Consider the following 25,837-nt stretch of genomic DNA (forward strand, 5'->3'; position numbering starts at 1 on the left):
AGAATCTATTTTCTTGCCTTGTCCAGCTTCAAGGAGCTACCTGTATTCCTTGGCTTATGGCCCATTTCCATCTTCAGAGTTGGAAGTCACTGGTTCTGACTTTTCTGCCTCAGTTTTCCTCCTTTAAGAACCCTTGTACATACATTGGGTCCATCTGGGCAATCCAAGATAATCTTAAGGTCATCTGATCAGCAACTTTAATCCAGTCTGCAACCCTGATTTTCTCTTGCCATGTAACATAACACATTCATACGAGTCAGGGATTAGGACATAGACATCTTGTGGGAGCCATTGTTTAGGTTACTATACCATTATTTTCCAACTGTACAGTTATAGCTTTCAAAATGTTCTTAGTAAGTGACCATTAACAGGTTTTATCAGTCTTTCAAGAAACAGTTCTCATTTTTCTGTGACCTAACATTTGGATTGCCTCCCACACTTGGCAATGCAAACAGCACTGGGACCAGTATAGTAGCAGCAGATTCCTTGCCTGGTACCTACATTGCCATTATGCTGAACAACATTGTCTTTCACTCTTCTTTGTTAACTAATAGATTTTATTTTTTAAGTGAATAATGTGTGCAGCAGCCATGGGCCTGATGGGTCTTAAGGAACTAGAGTCACCATGAGGAAACTCATTCTTCTCTACTGTCATTAAAGCATGGTTAACTTTCCTAAAGAGAGCACAGAGTCAAAATACTAAAAACATGGATATCCTGTCTATATTTACTAGATGATTAAGAAGTCCAGAACAACTGAAATGGCTCTGGAAAGTCTGAAGCAGCAGCTGCTGGACCTTCATCATTCTGAATCCCTTCAACGCACCCGAGAGCAGCACGAGAGCATTGTTATGGGCCTCACCAAGAAGTATGAAGAGCAAGTGTTGTCCTTACAAAACAAATTGGATGCTACAGTTGCTGCACTTAAGGAACAGGTTGGCATGATTGCAAATGAGCAAAGTAAAGCTGGTTATTTATTTTATTTTATTTTTTTTTGAAACTGACACTGTAATTCTTAATATAGAAATTTCGAATGTCTACAGTAGGTTTTTGATTGTGAGTAAAACTTTAAAGGCAAAGTTTTTTTTTTTTTAATGTATGAATGTTCCCCAAAGGCATAATTTTGGAAATTCTTTCTCTTGTAGGATGGGTTAGTACTTTTTAAATTCTCACATCACTTCACTAGTCCTTTATTTGTAGAGTATGTATGCATATTGTTCATATTGTCATAGAATAAATCCAGATGTAAAGGAAAGTGTGTTCTGGGAGCTGGCCTGAACTTGAAAAGTTGTCCTGGGAGCTTAACCTGTAGAAAGCCTTTCTCGGAACTCCTACCATTTGGTAATAAACCCATCATTAAGATTGTCTAGAAGTGGTTCTTGGTAAAAGAGTTAACTTTGAGAATAATATAATAAAATAGGGAAGAAAGTCTGATCTAAAATCATTGAGATTTGAAAGTTGAGCATATTTCACAGTTTTTATTATTTTTGCCTCAAAAGGAATAAAATATTATAAGCTGATGGTGAGTCAGGTGGTAGGTTGGCTTGTGCTCCAAAACCTCAGGTAATCATTTGAATGAATAAAATTTCAGAGTACATTTTCTTAATGCAATTTCAGAATTAATTTAACCCAAAGGAAGAGAAGAAGTAAAATAAGATGTGAGGGTATGGAAAATTCCACTACACTTAAAATTCATCCTGATTTGGGTTGTTATTTCTTATTTATATAGCTCACTCTAAATTTTTCCATGATTTCAGTAGAGCTATATAAGATTGCATTATTGGCAATAATAATTGTTTGTATACCATTTTATTTTATGTTACTTTATTTTATTTTTGTGAGTATTTTATGAGTTTTTATTAGATTTATTTTCCTAAATATGTTTTTATTCTTTTTATATAGAAAAATATCGTGAATTTGATCGGTGTGGAGGCTATGTAGGGGTGGAGAAAGATGAAAGCTATGCCAAATTATTGAACATTTACTTTATATAGCATTTAAACAAATGGAATTTGAGATACAGTGTTATTAACTTTGGCTGTGTTTGGGTAGTAGCATTAAAGTTAGCTGGACTTGGAGAGTGGCCCTCCTGCTATCATGAGAGGGCTGGGTTACTTGAGGACCTCTCTATTCTCTGTTGACTTAGACAGATTATATGGTGGAGGACTGAAATGAATTCCTAGTGTGTTCATCCCTTGTGCCTATTCCATTCTCTATTCTCACCACCCCCACCTTGCTTGCTTTAGTAGAAAAATCCTAGACTAGAACACAGAACAAACTTGACTCTGGCTGACTGGGCTTCAGATTCCTGAACTATGAATTGAAGGAGTTGATTAAAATCTTTTCCACTATTACAGTCTGTAACTGTTTTTTGTTTTAAACAGAGCATGGCACTGATGTTAGCCTCTGCATATAATTGTATAATAATTGCTTGACAAAGTGCCAATTCCAAAGTGCTTATAGTTTTTTCTTTCCAGGAATATTTCTTACGGTATGGTATCTCTTTTGTGCTGTCAATTTGCTGAGTTGGCTTAGTAGTATTTTTAATGAAAGGTGAATTCCATATTATTTTAGAATCCAAATTGAGATTCCTGATTCAAGAGGTGCTGTAAAAATCAACCAGAAGCCAAGGAGATGCCTACCTATAAGCAGAAAAATGTATGAGTGTGTTCTACACAAAGAGGGTTGATTTTAGATTTTCTTACATAACTGGTAACCATACTACATACATACCACATTTTGCCTCTTGCCCTTTTTTTTCTTTATAAAAGTTACCGAAGAGGTGTAAAATATTTCCTTCAGATAAACCTTTTCCCACTACACTCCATTCAGCATATTGCAAAGAAAAGTAAAACAATTCTTAAAAAATAGTAGCAAGGTACAAATAACTGGGTAGTTTAGCAGATAAACTTGAATAAGTTTGCCACTGTCTAGGTTCTGAATGGCTCTCATGCAGTTACACAGAACTGTGTATGTATGTATTATGTATATTGTATGTACACAGCATTAATAGAGTAGATGTTCACACATAGTAAATAAGTTTTGCTAGTTACAGAGATTCTTAACCTGGCATCTCCTAAGGCAATTGGTGACTAGGCTCCAGGGAGTTGATAAATCCTCTGAGATTGTGGGTATGATCTTCGTTTGGGTGTGAGTACATGCAGTATTTTTGAGAAGACTCATGAGCTTGTTCGGATTTTCCAAGAGGTTCATGCCTTCTCTTGCAGAAGGTTGAAAATCACTGTTTTATGAAAAACACATTCTTGGTGGGAAAGGAATACAATTGTAGATTAATTATATTATTTCATCTGTTCAGCAAAATTTTACTGAACAATAGCTAAACATCAGGATGTATACAGGCTTTATGTATATTACATTTTGAAAGACAAAATTCAACACGAGGACTGCCTAATTTAGCAATCCATGATACAGTTGGTTTTTTCTTTTGAATGTCTTTGTAACTAGTATATTTTGAGAAATACAGGGCTTATAAAATTATATTATTAATTAGGATTTTCCTTAAGCCATCAGCTTTTCTGGGTAGAAACGATTATACACACAACATTATAACAGTTCTTTTTACTCTGGCTGAGTTCCTCTTGGGTTTTTTTGTGTGCCAGAGAAGATGAGAAGAAATGAGCTTCTCAGAGCTTGTAATGCTCCTTCAAGACAACTCTCTAATAGCAAACTATCTCCTGGACTCTCCTCCAAACTGCCTTTTATCTTTCCCATTCATAGAAGCATCATATTCTAAGATCTCTGGGTTCTCTCTCCAAACTGCCTTCTGTATCCGTCCTCCCATTCTTAGAAGTATCCCATGAAGATCTCTGATTATCTCCTTGATGGTGTAGACCTTTTTTCATTCTGGTCTTCTTGAAATCTTCTGCTTTTGATGAAGTTCATGATCTTTGGTTTGCATGTCATGACCTTCACCTGATCTGTTTTCTATCTTTTCTTTAATCTTATATTTAAGGGCTCCACTTTAAACACTTCTATGGCTAAGGGACACACACAGACCATATGTGTGGCCTAATCCTCATTTTTCTGTGCACTAAAAATCAATTCTATTTGCTTCCATGGATTCAGCTATTATCTCTTTGTCACCACAGTTGTCTCATTTTGTCTTAAAATATGTCTGCCTTTATCAGTCTTGAACTGAGTATTCTCACTCAAGCAAAATTCATGGAAAAGATAGAACCATTCATTTGTTTTGTTTTACTGGTGTTTAAACACCACAGTTTTCTGAGTATAATCTGTTTCCCTGAACTTGTCAACAGGAAACAACATGGTTTAATTGACTGTTGCATATAGTAAAAGTATTGCCACAGTCAGCCTTTTGTTTACAATGTTTTTTATATCTACCTTTTCTTGAACTTTTTTTTTTTTACCAGTTCTCAGTCTCTTTTAAAATCTACTATCATCTCCCCAGCACATGAATGTTAGTTGTCTCCCCACCCCTCCTTGCACACACACACTCACACTGTCATTGATATTAGCTCATTCATTGTGTTTGCCATGTTACTTTGGTGCTTTAGAACCATACTTTTTAAGCTGGCCTGGGAATCAACAGCAGTATGCCAAGAAATTTGCAGTGTTGAATAAACATGGACCAGTTTCCAAGAGCTTCATTTTGCTGAAAAATTTGGTAGAAAAAATTTAAAGCAAACATCACTGCATTATGAAATAGAATATAAAATTCGTATGAATTTTTAAGCTAAAATAGACTTCAGAGTCCCTTTCCTCTGCTTAAGGATGCTCTCAGTATCCTTATAAGATATACTTTGGGTTGGTATCCTCAAAGCATTTTTGGGCTTTATTTTATCTGAGTTTGGGACTCCCATGGCTCATTACTCCCAAACTCATTTTATTTTTGAAGAAACTTGTGTACATTATATACACGCTCTATATTTTCTGAATATCCCCATATAGTTACACACACGCATGCATGCATGCATGCACACACAGACACACACATTTATCCTGTTTGCTTTTCTTTGTCATTTATTTTTATTTTTGAGGTTTTTTTTTTTTTTTTTTGCAGCTCATACTATATATAAGGTGAGATACATAGGTACCTGCAAGGAGACTATTAAGAGAAAGAAGACATGTAAAAGGTAGAAAGAAAAACGTGAGAGAAATCAGGTTTAAAAGAAGTTCAGAAGAGGGAGAGATTATTTTTGTCTGCTCAGACTAAAATGAGCTTTTGGCTGTTCAGAATAGAGTGAGTATCCATGTGTTTATCTGTATCTTTGCTGTCTTGGAATACAGATTCCATGGTTCAGAATGGTCTGTCTAAATATGTATATGTATACTTATACTGACAGTGTAAAATGCAAATAGGAGTGTAATACATTTCCTTTGGCTTGAATAAGATCTAATTTTAGAATAACAGTATCTTGTGAATATAGAGCAGAAAGGGACTTTAGAATTATTGGATTCAACCTTTATTAGCATAATAACAAAAGAAAAACAGACTGAGAAGTTGATGACTTGCCCAGGATCACATGACTTTATTCTCCTGACTCTCAGTCCTATGCACTTAACCTCATGATGCTGCCATGTGATGATTTTATATTTGACTTAAAATCCAATTATGTGTCATAATTGTTAGTTTAATATTTAATAACTGATCATGAAAATGACTTCTTGAACACCTTTTCCACTTAGGAAGACATTTGCTGTCATTTGAAAGATAAAGTGAAACAATTGGAAAGGAATCAAGAAACATCCAAATTAGAAAAGACTGAGATCATTAACCGATTGACAAGAAGTCTAGAGGAGAGTCAAAAGCAGTGTGCCAACTTGTTGCACTCAGGTGGGTGTCTGGGTGGGCTGTTGTCTCCTTAGGAGGCAAGTATAATATGCAGAGAGAACATAGTGGAGTCCAGGAGTTATAAAAATCCAGAAAAGACAGAAAATATCATTGGTGTCATTTTTTTTAAATGCCAGTTTATTTATATTTTTTAATACTATATATACATAACTTTTTTAAACATTTTATTTTTTTGTTTTCCCTCTCCCCCTCCCTGGTGTCAGTTTTTTTTTAACATTGTTATTTATATGTATAAAGGTATAGTGCATTTTTATTAGATAATTTGGAAAACACAGACAAGTATAAAGTAGAAAATAAAGATAAGCGATAATTCTGCTACACAAAGATAACTACTGTTAACATTTGAATGTATTTCCTTCAAGTAAAATGAAAGCACATGCATAGATAATTCTCCGTTTCTCTACATAGTACATTTTGAAAATATACCAAACCTGAATGTTTAAAATAGAACAAAAAAATACATGCTATAAGATAGGTTCTGTTTCTGAAGGCTAAAACTGATTATGAAATCCTGTTATATTTTGCTTTTTAGACTTGATCTTTAATCATGTAATTCTGTCATTTTGTATAACTTATTTACTTTTTTCCCCCCTTCAACCTGGTCAGTTGAAGCCCAGTGAGTTACATTTTTGTCATGCATAAGATTCCTGACATGGCCTCCATGGTATTCAGTTTGATACTATGCTTCTTATCATTAGTTTCAGCAGTACTTCCCATTAATTTTTATAAAATAATAGAGTAAAAAGCAATAAAATAACCAAATGCTTATACAAACACTACGATACTGACAAAACTGCCTTGTCTGCAGGTAAGTAGCTCATACTGTGAAAATAGCTCACTGATATGCAAAAGTCACACTTCGGCACATAAAGTCCATTCTGCCTGTTGGTGCAGTGTGTGGAAGAGTGGGGTTTTCAAAAGTTGAAAGTACTAAAGTCAAAGACTGTGTGTGTGTGTGTGTGTGTGTGTGTGTGTGTGTGTGTTGGTGGGGGCAACACTTGGATCTTGCTCTGGTTAGTTCCCCCTGTCTGTTTAGTTTTGTATCCTTTTGATTCTCACGGCATTACTTAATGAGCCCTTTTCTTTGCCATTAAAGGCTTTAAAAATGTGATTTTCTTTAGTTGCCTAAAATGCCATCGTTGCTTTGCTTCACCATTTCCCAGATGCTCATTTCTTTTGAGGAAACCCAACGAAGTCCCTTTTAAACAAGAACCTTCCCTAGTACATTTAAAATATTACTAAAGTTTCAGAAGCACAGTCTTAACAGGCTTCTTTCACATGAGATCGTGGTGGTGGAAATAAAAGCATTTAGAAAGAAGTAAAAGGCAGCAAGATGTAGTTTTCTTATTAGAGGATCGAAATGGCTTCCAAAGAATTTTTGCTTTGGTTTTTTTTATGAGTTGGAATGTCATGCTCCTATTAAAAGGCTTCTGGAGTGTTAAGGTCTGTAGACGTGGCTGGTTCAATTCATAGCAAGGTCACAGTAGCCCACGTCTTCAACTTCCCAAGGACACATGGGGAGCCGTATTAAATCTTGGAAACATCTGGACCAGACCTGTGCCTTCTGGGTCCCACTATATACCTTTGTGCTCCTGAAAAGAAAATAAAAAGATTATAAATCAGAACTTCATCTTTTGTAGCCTCAGTGGATTCAAGGTCTTCTGTACATCATAGATGCTTTGGCCCTTTACATTTGTTGTATTCTCTGATTCTTTCCTCAATAGGCTCAGTACAAGAGGTGGCTCAGCTACGGCTCCAGCTGCAGCAAGCACAAAAGGCACATGATATGAGTGAAAACATGAACAAGGCTTTGCAAGTGAGTGTTGCCCCTTGAAAAAGACTCTGGGTAACTGAATTCCATCACCTTTCTGAACTTTGGATTTCTCTTCAAACCAGCCCATGAGAGTAGGTCATAATCTCTCCCACACAGTTGGGTAGTCAAGCCCAGGTCTGTCTAACAGCGGAGCCAGGGCCCTGCCCCCTCCTGCCAGTCGGCCTGCTACCTCCACCTCACAGCATGTCCTTTCATCTATGGATGTGCCCCTGAGATAAGGCGGGTTTGAGCTAACCTACAGTTTAGCTGCAATTCTCTCAGGTTCTCCTTCAGTACTACTTATATTTTCCGCTGGAGGAAGAGGTCCAATGCCACCTCCACTGGAAAGAGGGGTTTTGCCTTTTCACCACTGGCAGACTAAAATACAACACGTTCTTGGCAAACCAGGCTACTCTGTCATCTACTCTAGTGAGCCAAAAAGTGCTGCCACCAGCTTCTCAGCTCAAGGGACACTTTTCATGGAAGACAAAATATAAGTGAGGGAGGTGCGAGAGAAATTACTTGCATTTGTGTTCTCATTCATTTATTCCTTTGCTCATTCGGTTTACTGGAAAACCTGATACATGCTGGCCTTTATAAAGTTATTTTTCACGTGTGTGAAAATGTATTTGAAGAAATGTTTCTGCCTTCTATCGATCATTAAAATGAATTTTGAGGCATAGATAGAATGACTGATTCTTTCTTATAGGAAAATAATGAAAATAACTTCCAGTAATTTTGTGTTTTAGGAAGAATTAACAGAACTAAAAGATGAAATTTCTCTCTATGAATCTGCTGCAAAACTAGGAGTACTTCCAAGTGACTCAGAAAGAGAATTAAATGCAGAACTCACTGAATCATATGTGGATTTGGGTATTAAAAAAGTCCACTGGAAAACATCCAAAGTTAAGAGGTATTGAGAAAATAGTTTACTGTAGAAGAACCTACATTAACATTACTGATGGTACATGGTAAGCAAGTGGCATTAGGCATGAAATACATAATCTCAGTTGTAGAACCGAGCTGACAAGGGGTTCTTGAATGTGTTTTAGTGTTACCTAATGAAGTGTAAGTGTCTGAAATCAAAATGAATGGAAACCTCAACTGATATTGTACTGTCTTCAACACCAGTAGGCACGCCAGTTTTAGTAAGGTAAAAAATGATTAATTTAGTTCAAATATACAACGTTCTACATTGAGATTATGTATCTGTTTTACTATTAAGGCAAAGCATATTATTTTTATTATGTGAACATCGTTTAAAGCAAATGCCTGGCATTTTTTCAATGATATATGAGAAAATAAGCATTAGTTTTCCCTAGGAAACTTAGTGTGACCTTACTTTTAAAACAGATATTTTGTGTTTTATACCACCACTTAACAGATATTTTAGCAATCTCATGAAAAGGGATTATTTTATTGTCTTTCCCAGGGACTGATGGAGGAGGGAGTGGTGAAGGTAGAGGAGGGAGCATATACACGTATCATTAAACACTTAAAAGATTAATGGAGGAGAGGGTGTACATTTTTGAAGCACTTGCTCTTTGGAAGGTACGATACAAGGCTCTGGGAGCAGAGTACAAAAGATGAGATAGAAACACTCCCTTCCCACAGGAAGCTTACATTCTGTCTAGTTGGGAACAGGGAGACGTACTTGTAAGAAACGAAGTGCTATGTGCTAAATGTTATGCTTGATGTACAAAAGGGATATTTATTCATCCCTCTACTGGTCTAGGATAAGACGAGAGATGGCATTTTGGAAGAGATTGCATTCAGGCCGAGGAAAGCCTTTCTTGGTCCACTCCACCACTTTCTAGTTTATAGCTGAAGACTCAGTTTACCATCACTATTGTTTAGTGAAAGTGTTTATTGTGTTTCAGGTATCAGGCAACTAAATATAAGTATATAAATCTCCTGAAGGATTTGCTTTACAATAGGTTTTGGAACTTATATATTTTCGTACCATGATTCCATTTTCAGAAAAGTAAGATGAGGTTCAGTAAATTGAAAACTCAGTCATTGGGTGATACTGTGAAACAAGATGCTATTTTAGTTTAGCAAGGCTCCATCTAGCTGGAGGTCAGTCTTCAGGGACTGTCATCTCCAAGCTCACAGCTACAAGCCAGAGAAACAAAGAAGCAAATAGCAGAACTGATTACGTGATGTATTTAGTAGGAACGCCTTCAGGCTTTTACTTCGGGGCCATACTGACTTAGATTTGTTTTGCACCCCATGAGTTATCTGATTTCCTAACTGATGGAAGAGTAGCTGGGGCAGAGGGTTGGGAGGGGTGCTGTCATGCTTTAACATGACAGCTCAGCATTACCAAGGAGAGAACTGTGGAGAGAACACAAAGGGCTGAAGCTGCTAATTCACATTGAACCCACACTCATGGTCCCAAGTTGTCCAAGGATGCCTTCAGCTTGGTTAGTTTACTAAACCGAAAGAGGATGTGTGCCCTATATGTTCAGACAGATTTACATGAAATTTTAAAGTTAAAATGTACTCACCTGGACACTTTACTGCTGTCAGTGTCTCATTTCCTTTTAATGCCAGATTAATTCTAAGAGGCTAGTGGAAAGAGCATGGTCTTTAGATACACATTTTGTTTTGAATCATAGTTTAGCCATTTATTACTAGCATTATGACCTTGGGCAGGTTTCTTGACTTTTCCAAGCCTGTTTACTTTTCTAAGCCTGTTTACAGGCTTTTTCTATTAAATGGATTAGAGCATATCCTGTGGGGGTTCAGGAGCAGATTAAAATAGGTAATGAATATAAAAGACCTCATGTAATATGTTCTAGCACATACTAGGCACTTAATGGTAGCTATTATTATTATTATTATTATTATTATTTAATAGATAATTGATTAAAATATACCGTTGAACATACTAGGCACTTAATGGTAGCTATTATTATTATTATTATTATTATTATTTAATAGATGATTGGTTAAAATATACCATTGATCAGGATTTATATCAGTCTATTTTTACTTCTACACATACTTTATAAAAAGTTCTTGATCCTCACTCACCTCAACCTTGGAAACACATCGGATCCATTATTATCATTTTAGAGTTGGGAAAACTAGAACTCAAAAAGCTGAACTCTTCTGCCCAAGAGACAGACCATTAGCAGCAAAACCAGTATTTGAACTCAAAACTTTATTGTCATGCAAATTTGTTGGTTCCTATTTATGTGACAGTCAAAACTTTTGGCCTTAAACGTCATTCTTCTTTATGTCTTTTATTTTAGAGGATTCAAGATTTAATTCATGCCAAAAAGACTTTTTTTTCCAATATGCTATTACTTTATTTTAATTTGTGCCCTAATTAGCTTGGGAGTTGGGTAAATAATACACCATGTATATGTTTATTTTTTCAAGTAGACTGACTTCATCATGATGTCTACTAAAATGTATTCTGCTTTGCCCTTTCTGTTTAATTAGTACTCAGAGCCAAAATTCTATAGTAATTTAAAGCGCATTCCCATAGATGATAAACCTGAGACATCGCATCACTATTGGAGTGAGGAATGCCAACCACATTGAACTGGGAAAGTGGAGAATAACTAAAACACAGAGCAGGTAGTCACTGAGGCTCAATGGGAAGAAATTCAGTGAAACACAGGATGAGTGAAGAAAGTTTTAGCTTACAGTCATCCCACTCAACAGCAGTTTAATAAATAAGAATTCGATTTTGGGGAAAAAGTAAAAATATTTATTCTTAGATCAAAGTGAGAGGAGATACCGGAGAGAAGAGATTTGTACCTTTCCTTTGCTGGACTGCAATTCTTAGAACAAGAGGAAGCAACAATTTTCCAGTGTTGAGATTTTTGGTTCTCTGTTGACTTGAGCTGCTTTCAAATCGCTGACCCAAATATTAGCAGCTCCAAGCTATTATTCCCAGCTACTACTTCCCTCAAGCTACCGCCTAGTAAATTTGAAGGATTTAGCCTCAGTGTTCTATTTCACATTCATGGAATTTGAGTAGCTAAATCTGCATACAGCTTGCAGACAGCTTCCTCTCTCTCTTATTATAGTTGGCTGCGAAGCTCAAATAATAAACATTTAACAAGTGGAATGTCCTTTCTCTTTGGTCTTCTCAGCAGGCTTCATAAGGGACTACAGTTTATTTGGATTCGGGGAAACCAACTTCCACAGGGCTCAGTAGTGAGTCTTATGCAGGACTGGTCACCGCCACTGACTTTTTTTTCCTTTTTGGGAAAGAAGAGAAAATTATTTTGTCAAGCACTTTCTCTGGTTCCTGACTTGGCTCCCTCTAGGATTACATGATGTGCTAATTTCAGTGGTCAGCATTCAGTAGGAAAAGGAATTAGGGATGCATAATTTAACTGAGCAAAATAAGTATTCTGCTTCACTGTGTCTTCCAGCACAGGAAGATGCATTGTAATGTATCTTATATTTCTTATATAATTATATTTCTGTTTCTTATATTTGTTTTCTGCTTCTATATAAATAGAAGTGGTTTAAATAGATGAGATCTGTATATATGCTATACACAAAAGTGTATGTCGATAAATATGTAGTGTATTGGCCATTTGTGTATCTTCTTTGGTGAAATTCTATTCAAATCTTTGTCCCATTTTAAAATTGGATTGTCTTTTCATTGTTTAGTTTTAAGAATTCTTTACATATTCTGAATAAAGTCTCTTGTCAGATAAATGTAAATATTGCGTCCTGTTCTGTGCGTTGCCTTTTCGCTTTCTTGATAGCACCTTTCAAAGCACAAAAGTCTTTTAATTTAGAAAGTCCAACCTGTCTTTATTTAATTATGCTTTTAGTATCTAAGAAACCATTGCCCAATCCTGAAGATTAGTACCTATGATTTCTTCTAAGAGTTTTATCTCTCATATTAGGTCTTGGATCCGTTTTGTATTAATTTTTGCACATGATGTGAGATGGAGTCTAACTTTGTTCTTTTGTATGTGGATATCCAATTCTCCTAGTACCATTTGTTGAAAAGACTATTCCCTATTAAATTGTTTTGGCACTCTTGTTGAAAATCTATTGACTGTAAATGTGAGGACTTATTTCTGGGCTCTCACTGAAATCAGTATTCTAATTGATCTATATGTCTGTCCTTATACCAATACCACTCTCTTGATTGCTGTAGCATTGTAGTTGAAATTGAGAATTATGAGTTCTCTAACTTTGTTCTTTTTCAAAATTTTTTTGGCTATTCTGGGTCTCTTGCATTTCTATATGAATTTTAGGACCAGTTTGTCAATTTCTACAATGAAATTGACTGGGGTTTTGATATGGGTTGCATGGAAGCTGTAGATCAAATTTAGGAGTATTTCTATCTTAATATTTTCTTTTGATTCCTGAACATGGGATGTCTTTCTGTTTATTTAGATCTTTTTTAATTTCAGTGTACTAGTCATCTATTTTTTTTTGTAATTTTGTGGGTTTTAGTGTCCTAGTCACGTACTACTTTTGCTAAATTTATTCCTAGTTATTTTATTCTCTTTACTGGATTTTTTCTTTATTTTACTTTCCAGATGGTTCATTATTAATATATAGAAATACAATTAATTGATGTTGTATATTGGTCTTGAATCCTGCTATATTGCTGAGCTAAACTTATTTATTAGTTCAAAAAGTTTTTTAGTGGACTCCTTAGGATTTTTAATATTTAAGGTCATCTCATCTGAAAATAAAGATAGTTTTTCTTTCCAATCCGGATGCCTTTGATTTTTTTCTTGACTAATTGCTCTAGCTGGAATCTCCAGGACAGTGTTGAATAGAATGGCAAGAGCAAACGTCTTTATCTTGCTCCTGATCTGAGAAAGAAACTCAGTTATTTTCCATTAAGCATGAATGTTAGCTGTGGGTTTTTCATGGATATGTGTTTAGACTTTCTTCATTCAACATTTTATTTGTGAAACTCATGTTGTAGCATGGTGCTGTAGCTCATTCATGTGTGTGTGTGTGTGTGAGGGGGAGGGAGAGAGATCTTTGTATGACTATTTCATAATTTGTTGTTCATTCTACTGTCCATAGATTCTTAAAGTTATTTTCTGGTATGTATATCTATTAGGTGTATTCTTTTCTGTGCATACATAAGTCAGGATTTAGACTAAAGTTTGTACAAATTTACACAGAATTCAGAATTCCTTTCTCTAGTTCTTTTCTTTCCAGGAGTCTTCCTGTACTGTATCGCTGGTTTTCAGCAATTTAATGTTGACGTGACATATGGTAGTTTCCTTCATGTTTATTTTTCTGCTTGAGATTCACTGCGCTTCTAAGTTTTATGGAGTTTTAGTTTCATCAAACATGAAAATTATGGTCATTATTTTTCAAATATTTTTTTTATTTCCCTCCCCTCCCCTCTTCTGGGACTTTAGTTACACTTAGGTTAGAAAACTTAATATGCTCTGTGTATTTATGCTTTAGTCTTCTTTATCTCTCTGTTTAATTTTGTAGCTTTTTATTGGTATGTTTTTGTGTCCACTAAACTTCTCTTATGCCATGTTAAATATGCTGTTAATCTCATCCAGTGTATTTTTCATTTCAGATATTATAATTTTTTGTCTCTGTAAGTCTAATTTGGGTCTTTTTTATGTTTTCCATTTTTTTTCTTATCATGTTCATGCTTTTTTTTTTTTTTTTTTTGAGCTTATCAAACATATGGAATACATTTAATTCTCTTGCCTGTGTCATTGCTGGGTCATTTTCTATTGACTGATTTTTCTCTTGGTTATGGTTTATATTTTCTTTCCTGCATGCCTGCTAAATTTTGAATGGACACTGTACATTTAAAATTTTATGTTTTAGATGTGGGATTTTACTGTATTAAAAATATTGTTAATCTTTTTCTGTGATACACTTAAATTGTCTCAAATCCATTTTATCCTTTAAGGCTTTTTTATAGGCTTCGTTTAATTAAGTTTAGAACAGACTTTAATCTGGGGCTAATTTAACCCATTACTAAGGCAATATTTGATGCTCTGTGAATTAGGAGATTTTCCACTCTGGCTCATTGGAACATAAAAGATTCCCCAGCCCTATTCTTTTCCTGTGGTTCTTTCCATGGCCTTGAGGTAATTTCTTTACATTCATACACAGATCTCTAGAACTCTCTTCCTATGTAGCTTCCTTTTTCACAGTAGTTCCCTCCTCAAATTTTAGCCATTTTATTCTCCTCAAACTGAACTCTTTGCAGCTCAGTGAGATTGCTGAGCTCTGTTTAGGTTTCCTCTCCCTCTGCTCCAGCCTGGAGACTCTCCAGGCAGAAAGCTGTAGCATCATAGGGTTTGCCTTGTTTGTTTTTCTTTTCGTAGAGATCACTGTGCTGTGCATGATTGAAAACCATCCTTTCATATATTTTATTTGGTTTTCTAGTTTTTTAAGGCAGGAAGATAAATCTAGTTCTTTTAACCCATTCTGGGAAGTAGCAGATATTCTCATTCCAATTTTGAAATTTATGAAACTAACATTAGGATTAAATGGCTTTTATTTTTCTTATTTTTTTCCAGTTCCTCAGATATCTACTCGGACTTGTGTTTTAGTATAAGAGGCACAGAAATTGTTGGTTAAGATGGCCAGCGTTAACTATTTTTTTCCTTCTTTATTTTTATGTTGTTTCTCTTGGAGTAATAATGGACATGTATATACATCACGCAGTTTACCAAAACAAAAGTGCATGCCATATTGAAGTTCACATAGCTGAACTTTCAATGAGGTAGCAAGACTAAGCTTAACAATAGTCTTCCTATGAATAAATGTATTTCTACATGTGGGGACATAGCAAAAGTGATATCCTTGTATATGACAAAGCTTAAAATTATTTTTGAAATACCAGTATATAGTTGTAGAGGTCACAAAACATGGTTATTGTTGCAGTCAGTAGCTTTAATGGAGTAACCATGTTTGATTTGTTACTTGATTTAATTTTAAATATGGTAATTTCTCCATTAGCATTGTACAGCAAGAAGACCCAAATGAAGAACTTTCCAAAGATGAGGTCATTCTGAAGCTGAAAGCAGAAGTGCAGCGTTTGCTTGGTAGCAACTCAGTGAAGCGTCATCTGGTGTCACAGTTACAAAGTGATCTCAAAGGCTGTCGTAAGAAGATTGAAGACCTCCAACAAGTGGAGAAGGATGTAAAAAGTATTGAGTTTGAGGTCTGTAGAGTTTTGTAGAGTTAAAGCGCCATTTTTAAAAGGCTTGATTAAAAAAATGCTTACAATTTTCACATTTAAATGTTTATTTGACTTTTTTAGAAGTAAAATTTAAAGAAAGAAATGCCTTTTAAAGAAATATATTTTCTGGTTACTCTTGACATCTAGTAAATGAGATACCAATTAGATAAAATTCCTTCACCACAAATCTAAGGAATCGTTCTATATAACAATGTATCTGCATTTCCTCAAGACTGATTTGTACCAATAGTATCGAAAATCTGGTTAAATTCTTCACAACAAAGTCCTTTAGCATGTTAGCCATGAGGTTTCTCTGGCCTATATTCCTGTGAGAGTCATTCTATGTAAGGAAATTATAGTGGTGGGGTGGTAGTGGTACAGGTAGAGACGCAGAGTCGGGTTATGTCAGAGTCATTGAAATCCACCTTTATATCCTTCAGTTAGTCTCCTTATTTTATAGATGAGGAAAATGAAACTGGAGGCATTTGTGGCCCTTCAGTGGTTGTAGAGTCAATTTTTAGGCAAATTGAAACTAAAATACTTGACTAATAAATAGGTTAAGGTTATTTCCCCAAAATGGTGCTATCACCAATATCTTTAGTGTTGCCCTCCTTTAAACAGCTGCCTTTTCCACCCTTCTGTATTTTACAAATCCCATTCCATCTGTACTCCCAATAGAAAATATTGCATAGAAGACCTACTAACTAAAAGGAAAGGGAAGGAGGGAAATTAATATAGAAGTATATTCCTTTTCCTCCTGGATGGAAGAATTTTTTCACTTCCTACTTTAGTACTGATCCTTTTACCCTGATCCTTTAAACTAGGAATTGTGTTCATTAAACAGTCTTATTAAAGCAAAGTATGCAAGGTGCTCTATAGTGCTTATTATTGTGGAATATTAATTGTGTCTAATTTATTTTCCAAAAATAATAGTGTGTTTTTACTGCCCGTCTGGTTTCTGCTACTTCTGAATAACTATATTTGATGAGTACAACATTGATTTCAATGTTAACCAAATGAGAAAGATCCCCTTTCATCTTTAAATCAAGCTTTTTTTTTTTTTTTTTTTTTTTTTTTTTTTTTTTTTTTTTTTTTTTTTTTTTTTTTTTTTTTTTTTTTTTTTTTTTTTTTTTTTTTTTTTTTTTTTTTTTTTTTTTTTTTACTGTTTCCATGTTTCTTAAAAAAGGATGGGAATGAAAGCTTGTCTCTCATTTTGTATTAGATCAGAGTTTTTAAAGCCTTTTGGTGAGAGTACGCTAAGATTTAGAGGAGTTGGAGAGTCTGAACCTGAGCTTAGGTATCTTGGTGCTTTCTTTGTTTTATATTGAAATTACTAATGACATTTGTCATACAAATATACTTCATATGTGTGGCAGTGATGGTGGCCGTGCCTTATGTTGTTTTATTTTTTTAGCCTTTCCCTTAGTTGATCAGTAGATCGAAGGGAGCTATCTCTGAATACTCTTTTTGTCCAGCTACTCTCCTGCCATAGTGATTTCCCAGCAGTCTGCATTTGATTTTTCTTAAAGTATGACTTTAGCCCTTGTTCCTTATGTCTGTTCTGCTTCTACTTACTATATAGGAAGTTCTTGGGAATATTGTCTTGATAATTCTCTGCATATTTACTCAGTAAACATTTGTTGAATTAATGTACATATTGATCCACTTTCTAGGTGGGGGAATGGAAGAGGAAATAGCAATTTAACCAACAGGTGTTTTTTTAAAATAAATACTCAAGTTCACAGTTATCTCGTTAGCCTATAGACACCTTCAAACCTTGGCTTTTGTCACTTATTTCCCACATCTTTTCTAATGGAGTTTTCTATTTAGTCTGCAAAGTCAGAGAGCAAGATTGGGAGGTATTAAAAGCAAATCATTCAGTTTAAACTAAAAAAAAAAAATACTATTCTATGCAAAGTATTGTGAGATTAAAAAACGATGGCCTTTCCTTAAAGGAACTTAGAATCTAGACCAGCACTATCCAATAGAAATATAATAGAGCTGCATGTGCAGTTTAAAATCTTCTAGTAGTTCCATTTAAAGTAAAAGTAACAAGTGAAATTAATTTTAATATATTTTATTTAACACAGTATATAAAAATATTATCTTCTTAATATGTAATCAGTATAAAATTATTGAGATGGTTTGCATTTTTTGTATCTGTGCTAAGTTCTTGAACTCCGGCATGCATTTTCTACTTATGACACATTTCAGTTTGGACAAGCCACATGTCAAGTGTTCATAACCATAAGTGGTTAATGGCTACCATATTCAATAGTACAGAACTATAAGGGGATATTTATAATGAGTGTATGAGAGGGAATAAGTAACTGGGCTTTGAGGGAGGGAGTCATCGTGGTGAATGGTAAGTCAGCCTTAGTGAAGGCTTTAAGGAGGAAACATTTGATATGTGTCCTAAAGAATAAATAACAGGAGAGCCAGCTGGAAAGGGTCATTTCAGCCTTGAACAGAAGTATATAAAAGATGTAGCAAATAAACGTGTGACTAGAGACTAGGACATCTGAATAGAAGGCTGTATTGTATAAGCTCATTTTTTTCTAAAATCTTTAATGAAGTCAAAAACATTTAGATGTCTCAATATCTTATTTTTTAGAAGGAATGATTATACTGGTCATTAAATCCTGAGGTTAATGAAATGTGGTTGAACGTCTTTCTCTTGCTATAGGGACATAAGAGAATGAACACACCAATTTAAACTCTCTGGACAATTTTTTAAAGAGAACAAGGCCATCAAATTCTCCCCTAAAGCTTTTCTGACTATTAAGAAGGCCAGAAAAAAATTTACACGTGTAGTCTTAGTTGGTATGTTTCTTTTACGGACATATTAAAGGTATTGATGTATTTATTGGTTTCTACATACCATGTAGTACATTTTATGTTTGTTTCTATCCATCTTATAAAGAACAATTTAAACTTATGTTTGTTTCTATCTTCCATTAAGATAGAAAAAGGTAAAGGCCTTAGGAAAACCAGACTATCTTACTAGCAGTCAGGGCCCACATCTACACCTAATTTTTGTAAGTGTAATAAGTAAAACATCAAGGTCTTTCTGTGTCTGATACTCAGTAGAGGTCATTGCCTTACCACAAATTGTCGTTAAAGCCATACTCTGAATCGAAGGTTCTTGATAGGTAGTGTTAAGTAGCCAGCTCAGTAGCTTCCTAGCTAGAGTCTTTTTAGAAATATAAATTAGGAAGCTAGTATGAGAGTTGGTATATTACAATTTCTTGTTTTCTCAAAGATACTATCCACTTTTAGAAAGAAATTGTATCGTGACATTCAAGTGGTCCTTCTCTTTTTAAAGATATTTGTAAGAGTTGTATTCTGACAAGTACAGGTACCTAGTCCCTGTGTGCCTGCAGTGGGATAGTATGTCAAAACTGAGTTTAATAGCTAACCATGAAAATTGTTTTTCAGTGTATCCATATGATGTTACTTTCATTTTTAGTAATAAAAACTCACCAGTGGGAAAGAAAGCACAAATGAATATCATAAACTTTAAAAAGTGGCCAAGTTAAAAAGACAAAAGCCATTCAAATGAGTCAGTAAAATCTTTTAAAGTCTCCTTAGTACTCCAAATCTGGAGAGAAGCTAACAGAGTAAGTATTCTTAGCTCCTCTCTTTTCTGATTGGGATAGGAGCAGTGGCTTCTGGGAAGTGATGGCAAGTGAAAAGGAGAAAGTCAGCAACTGGAATGGTTTCTCTGAAGGAAGTAAAGACTATGAATTAGAAGACTGAGTCAAAGCTTTGATGTTCTGTCACGCCACATGGGAATGGGAATGAGATAAACATACTTCTCCCATTTCCCCAATAAGTAGAATGAACCTAGGTACAGGGTATTTTTTAAATATTTTATAAGAGAGCTCAGAGTTTAGGTAAATACATAAACCAACAAGTCAAATAGAGTAAGTATTTAAAAAAAAATCTTTGTGACCCCCCCTCAACGAATAAGAAAATTCATAAAAATAGATAAGGAAAACACTTAGATGGTAAGAAGAAAATGTGTGAAGTCATATAAACAGACAAATCTAGGAAGATGTAAAACAAATGAACAATAGAGATATGTAAGAGGTTCCACTCTGATGGTGACAGAAGAAATACAAATGAAAGCATATGTTAGATGCCCTTTTCTCCAAATACAATTATTTAAAGACAGTCACTGTCAATAGGGGTAAAGAGAGTTGGACAGACTCATGAGAGTATACATTTGTACAGCCTTTCTGGAAACAATTTGCCAAAGTCTATCATGAGTCTTAAAAATTTACCTATTGAATAAAACATGTATCTATGAGTCAATACTGATCGTATAAATAAATAGATGCTAAATTTAGTGGGTGAAAATATGATGAAAAATAGAGTATTTGCATAGTCTCAAAGTATCTCCTTATGAGATATTTCTTATTAATTAGAAGTAGAAAAATAGTAACTTTACTGCGGAGGTGCTTATAGACACTATCTTCATCAATTACCAGTGATGAGATATATTGACATCATGAATCTTTGAAAGCATCTGCATCATTTTTGTGGCATTCATGCCAAAAATGCATAACCTGAATTTAATAATGAAGTAACTTCAGAAAAGCCCAATTGAGGGATATCCTACAAAATAATTGGTTAGTACTAAAAATATCATGAGTTCGAAAGACAGAGACTGAAGAATTACCTTAGATTAGAGGAGACAAATGAGATGACAACTAAATGCAGTTTGAAATCATAGATTGGCTCCTGAACCAAAGAAGGACATTAGAGGAAAATTAGAAAATTTTGTATAAGGTCTATAGATTAGTTAATAGTATTGCATCCTAGTTAATTTCCTGATTTTGATAATTATACTGTGGGGGCAATGGTAAAACGTATATGGAAATTATTTGTCCTGTTTTTGCAACTTCTTTGTAAGTATGAAATTATTTCAAAACAAGTACTTAGATTTAGATTTAAAAAATCTAAAAAACTTTTGACTTCTTTTAAACATTTAGCATAAAACAGATACCTCAGAAAACCCAGCTAATCAATTATGGCCTGAGTCTTCTACTTCTGATACGATTGTCAAAGGCGATATTTTGCAACTTAAAAATGAAATTCAAGTTTTACAACAACAAAATCAGGTAATTAAAAATTTTTCTATATTTTGTGAGACTTCATGGTCTCATTAAATTCAAAAGATATAATAGAGTTTTAAAAAATACAGAGTTAATATCAGTTAGGACACAAGTATATTAGTAAGTGATCAGTTATTTCCCTTTATTATTGGTCATGGAGCAGTCGTTTCATTAGAAGGTAAGTCGGCGTAAATCCAGTTGCCTGTCTATACAGTAAGCAGCATGGCTACTAGAGGTGTTCCTTCCTCCTCAGCCAGCCCTCGACCTAAAAGTAAGACTTTGCTTATTTGGGTGGTTACTGAAGATGATTGAATTCTAAGACTTTTTTTAAGGCATCAATTACCCAATGCTTCTCTGGTTAAATGTTTTCATGTATTTCAAATTAAATGCAAAATTTTAATTTTCACTGCTATCAGAAAGCTAGTTGTCAAATAAATGAATCTATATTCTTATCAAGGCATGAAAAGACTTTTGTAGATTTATGAAAATTATGTCAGATAATGTTATAGAATAATGATAAAGCACTGAGGATGTTAAAAAATGAGATTAGACTAATCAATGAAAATGCTGTTTATTTCTTTTCAATACTTTATTCTTTTGTATCCAGGAACTTAAAGAAACTGAAGAAAAACTAAGAAATACAAATCAGGACTTATGTAATCAAATGAGACAGATGGTACAAGATTTTGACCGTGATAAACAAGAAGCTGTGGTTAGGTAAGGTCTGTATAGAGGCCTAACCCCTAGGTGCCCTTCCCTCTTCTCTGTCCTCTCCCACCACCCCCTGCCAAAAAAAAAAAGCAAGAGAAATGACTGAGTGAACCCTCCCTGTTGAAATCTTAGATTGGAGAAGATGAGGCCCTGGCTTCTCAAATTAGAATTTGGAACACATTTTCCATAGAAATGATGGTATGTAGTGGGTTAGGTTCTATAGCACCATCAAAACGGTAGTTCATTCAAATGGTGTTTTAAAGGGTAGTCTGGGAGACTGTTCTTTACAAGGAGGAAATCGGTGGGAGGGAATATGTCTTCCAAATACCAAATCATAAACTTGGAAACAGACTTTTGGAACATAACTTACTTGTGAGTTGGGTTCTGCTACTATTTTGTTTAAAGTAGAGGACTTGGAATTTTGGAACCACACCCTCGATTCTGTCAATTCATTCTTATAAACAAGTCCTCAACACGGGCTGTTACCTCTGTTAGACTTAGGGCATCCTCACATCCAAGTTTCTAATTCTTTTCTGGAAACATTTGAAGAAAAAATTTTGAAGATTCTTATAAGATCATCTATTGACAATTAATTATTACTGTTTTTGGTCGGGGAAAACCAATCTGAAAAAAAGAGAAGAGCGGAGGAAGAAAGGGAAACCAGTTAATCTTGGTGTTTCTAGTAATGCTGGGCACTACCTTGGACTCCGCTGTCTACTTTGTTTCTAGGTGTGAGAGGACTTACCAGCAGCACCATGAAGCCATGAAAGCCCAAATACGTGAAAGCCTGTTAGCAAAGCATGCTTTGGAGAAGCAGCAGCTCTTTGAGGTTTACGAGGGCACTTGCTTACAACTTAGGTGAGAATGAAAGAGTTTCCCTGTCCCCGAAGCTGTACACAACATTCCATAGTTTAGAGGAAAATTTTGCTGCAGCCCTTGTGTTTTTTTGTGATCATTTAGTTGCTGGTTTTGTGTATCCAAGGTCTGAATTAGATAAGATGAATAAGGAGGTGGCTGCTGTGCAGGAATGTTACCTGGAAGTGTGCAGAGAGAAGGATAATCTTGAATCGACTCTCAGGAAGACCATCGAAAATGAGCAACAGGCTCAGGAGAAGAAGGTACAGTATGAGTTCATGTTGTGTTGATTTTACTTTCATTTCTCCGGCCTCATTATTGTCATTGAAACCAATACACTGTTCTCTTGGGCGATGGGGAAGGGATATGTAGAAATCTCTTTACTTTTGGCTGTATCACACTAATATAGCTCATAAAATACAGTAAAGTATTGAGATGATTATTAAAACCTTAGTAGAAAGTGGCCTACATATGGGAGAAAATCCTTGTAGATTTTTTCTAAGAGGCAAAAGTAGTTCTAAAAATAAGCAAGAGCGGACCCAAGTCACTTTGAGTCTGGAACCCAGGGACCTCATTTTTCATTTGCTTGTTGGCTGCTCAGGCAACCCCAAGTTGTCCTGTGAGCACTGTACAAGGTATTCCTTCAGAGATGTTTCCTCTGACCTATTTCTCTATCAGTACCTAAGCGTCAGTTCATTCTTCCGGGGAGAAGGGTGGTGTTTGAACTTGGGTCTCATGACCAGGAAGGTGGTGATATGGAGGCTGTGGAGAGGAAGGTCACAGTGTTAGCGTGACCTCTTGCAGGGAAGCTCTTATTTGTTAGGGAAATTGGAGGGGCTACAGTATACTCTACTCCTGTCTGAATCTTCCAAGTTGCTGTTGGTGAGTGTCCAGGAGTAAAATCACATATGAACAGCTGCCCTCCTCTTTTCTCCCCTGTTCGGCTGGAGCCTCTTCCAGATACACATCTGATCCTCCCTTCTACTTTGGACTAGCCTACAGACCACATTTGGAAAGCCACCTGCATCAAGATTAGAAAATATTTTTAAAGGCTTGAGTAAATGTTCTATACAGGTTTCTGAGTAAGTTACATGAAAACGAGCTATTGTTCCTATAGACTTGAAAAGAATAGTGAAGAGCAGGTGAGGAATTCGGTTCATTTAATATTTTGATTATTTTTGAATAGATTAATATGGTAAAAAACAAACAAACAAAAAAACATGCCATAGTATACATATCACGTAGTGGAAAAAGAGCTTCAAAAGGGAGCTGTTTTAGTTAGTGCTGGCAGTATGTAGAAGGAATCTTAAATTACGTAGAAATTAAGGACTTAGCTTTCAGTAATGTTTTAAAAATTCAAATAAGGAGAAAATCTCTAGTGTGATTCTTTTCCTTTTTAAAAAAATATATAAATTGGCAAGAACATAAGAGCAATTCAAAGATGTCATTCTTTTCAGAAATATATTTCTGCTACTTTTAAAAGAATCAGTTTGGCTGTAAAACTGGATCTCTTATAATCAACCAGTTGTAATTAACAGCTGCTACTGACTGATATTTTGGCTCATGAGTGCTTGTGCACTGGGACAAGAAGGAAAGTCAAAACTGCCAAGTGGCTTCCAAAAACACAGGTTAATTTTTTTTTAATTTAAAAATTGCTATTCAGTAAAATCGTCTCTTTTTTTTCATTTGATGTACAATTCTGTAAATTTTTAACGCATGTATAGATTGATCAGTTAAACTCACCCCTCATTTAAAAGGCCAGTATGCTTAATGCATGAGGAGTTTAATTCCTTCCTTCTCTGGGAATTCTTTAGTCTTTTATTTAGATTTATATAAGCCCTTTATAAGGCTTAGTAGTCTTTATAAGCCACTCAGAACAGAGCTTTAAATTTAAGAAACTTTAATCTTTTCATATCTTCCAGAAGTGGGTAAAGATATACCAATCTATTTCTCTATGATATATTTTACACTTACTCAATTGAAGAATCTTATTAAACTCTGGAGCAAACTTGGGAATTTTGGGGTAGCCTTTCTCTGCAGGACATAAGCCATTTTCCCTGCGCTGACCTTCAGCTCAGAAACATAGTCTGCACGTAGAATTTATAAGACAGGTAATACCAAGAATCCAAGGTTGCATTTTCTGGTTTCATATGTGCTCTTTCTAGATACCTGATGGGTCCCCTGATGGGTGGGGTGTAAACCTAAATTTCAGTTTTACTTTTTAAAAAGATTATTTGGTCTTCTGGGAATGTATTTATTACATTAGATGCTTTTTCTTTCAATATAGCCATCCATAAATTTTTTTACCCGATTATTTGAATTGTAAATAGGTCTTTACAAGCCACCTTTTCAACAGATTGAGTTAGCGTTTAAAGAGATCATTTGTCTCTGTTGCTGTTCTCTATTACATGCATATAACCATTATTTTATAAATTTGACTTGGAGAGTATTAGTGTTGAGATATTTACTTAAATTTTGTTTAAAGAGACATCTATGGAAGAAAAGAGAAGAATATGTAAGCAAACTGCAGGTGGACCTTGAAGAAAAGTACCAAGATACCCTTATGATGGAAAAAAAATGGCTGAAAGAACAAGAAACTGATATTAAACAGCAGGTTGAAAATAAAATGATGTTAGCCAAAGCACACTGTGATAAGGAACAAAAAGAGGTGTGGGTTAATATTTCTTTCTAGTCACCATTTTTAAAAACGTAGTATTAGCAGCTTACCCACACCAATTTTATTTTTAAAAATTTCCCCTTCTTGATTCTTCAACCCAATTCAGGATATAATGGGTTTTTAGGGTACATTTTTGATCATTTAAATAGAAACCATGACTTAATTTCATATTGTGAAATGATTCTGATAACTCTAGACCAATCTATAATTAAAAATAAATAACCCATATTACAGATTAGAAGAAAGAAGTAATGATTGGGTAGGTGCAGAAGCACAAAGATTATCTTATTACCCTAAGTAGCAAATGAGATTAGGAAATGCTAATAGTTTCCCAGATCATTAAGAACCAAATTATGATCTTAAAAACTGAGGTGGAAGTGAAATACATTCTTTCTATTTATTTATTTATTTATTTATTTATTTGAATTTTAATTACTTTCAAGTATACAATACATTGGTCAGACACCTATATAGTTAGTTAAAATGATCCCCCCAATTGCTCCCTCCCTCCCCTGACCCTCCACCTAGCCAATGTATTAATGCTAATTGTAATCCTTATGCCGTGCTTCCCATCCCTGTGACCATCTATCAGCTACTAATCTTACTTCTTTAACCCTTCACCCCATTCTCCCAGCCCTCCAAACCCCTCTCCCCTCTGT

At 34.9% G+C, this 25,837-nt stretch overlaps 1 protein-coding gene across 3 annotated transcripts in view; it reads left to right on the forward strand.

Annotated features, from left to right (window-relative positions):
- Nucleotides 1-25,837, forward strand: part of CEP152 (centrosomal protein 152) — a 78,631-nt gene that overhangs the window by 24,461 nt on the left and 28,333 nt on the right. For all 3 annotated transcript variants that reach the window (XM_006920386.3, XM_015596076.2, XM_025038804.1), the window contains 9 exons: nt 734-934; nt 5,667-5,814; nt 7,557-7,648; nt 8,395-8,558; nt 15,593-15,797; nt 20,813-20,941; nt 21,543-21,652; nt 22,376-22,504; nt 22,629-22,764. In XM_006920386.3, the coding sequence (XP_006920448.1) occupies nt 734-934; nt 5,667-5,814; nt 7,557-7,648; nt 8,395-8,558; nt 15,593-15,797; nt 20,813-20,941; nt 21,543-21,652; nt 22,376-22,504; nt 22,629-22,764 (1,314 nt within the window). The remainder of the gene's footprint in view (nt 1-733; nt 935-5,666; nt 5,815-7,556; nt 7,649-8,394; nt 8,559-15,592; nt 15,798-20,812; nt 20,942-21,542; nt 21,653-22,375; nt 22,505-22,628; nt 22,765-25,837) is intronic.

Source organism: Pteropus alecto, unplaced genomic scaffold (assembly GCF_000325575.1).
Source record: "Pteropus alecto unplaced genomic scaffold, ASM32557v1 scaffold86, whole genome shotgun sequence".
Taxonomy (NCBI): Eukaryota; Metazoa; Chordata; class Mammalia; order Chiroptera; family Pteropodidae; genus Pteropus; species Pteropus alecto.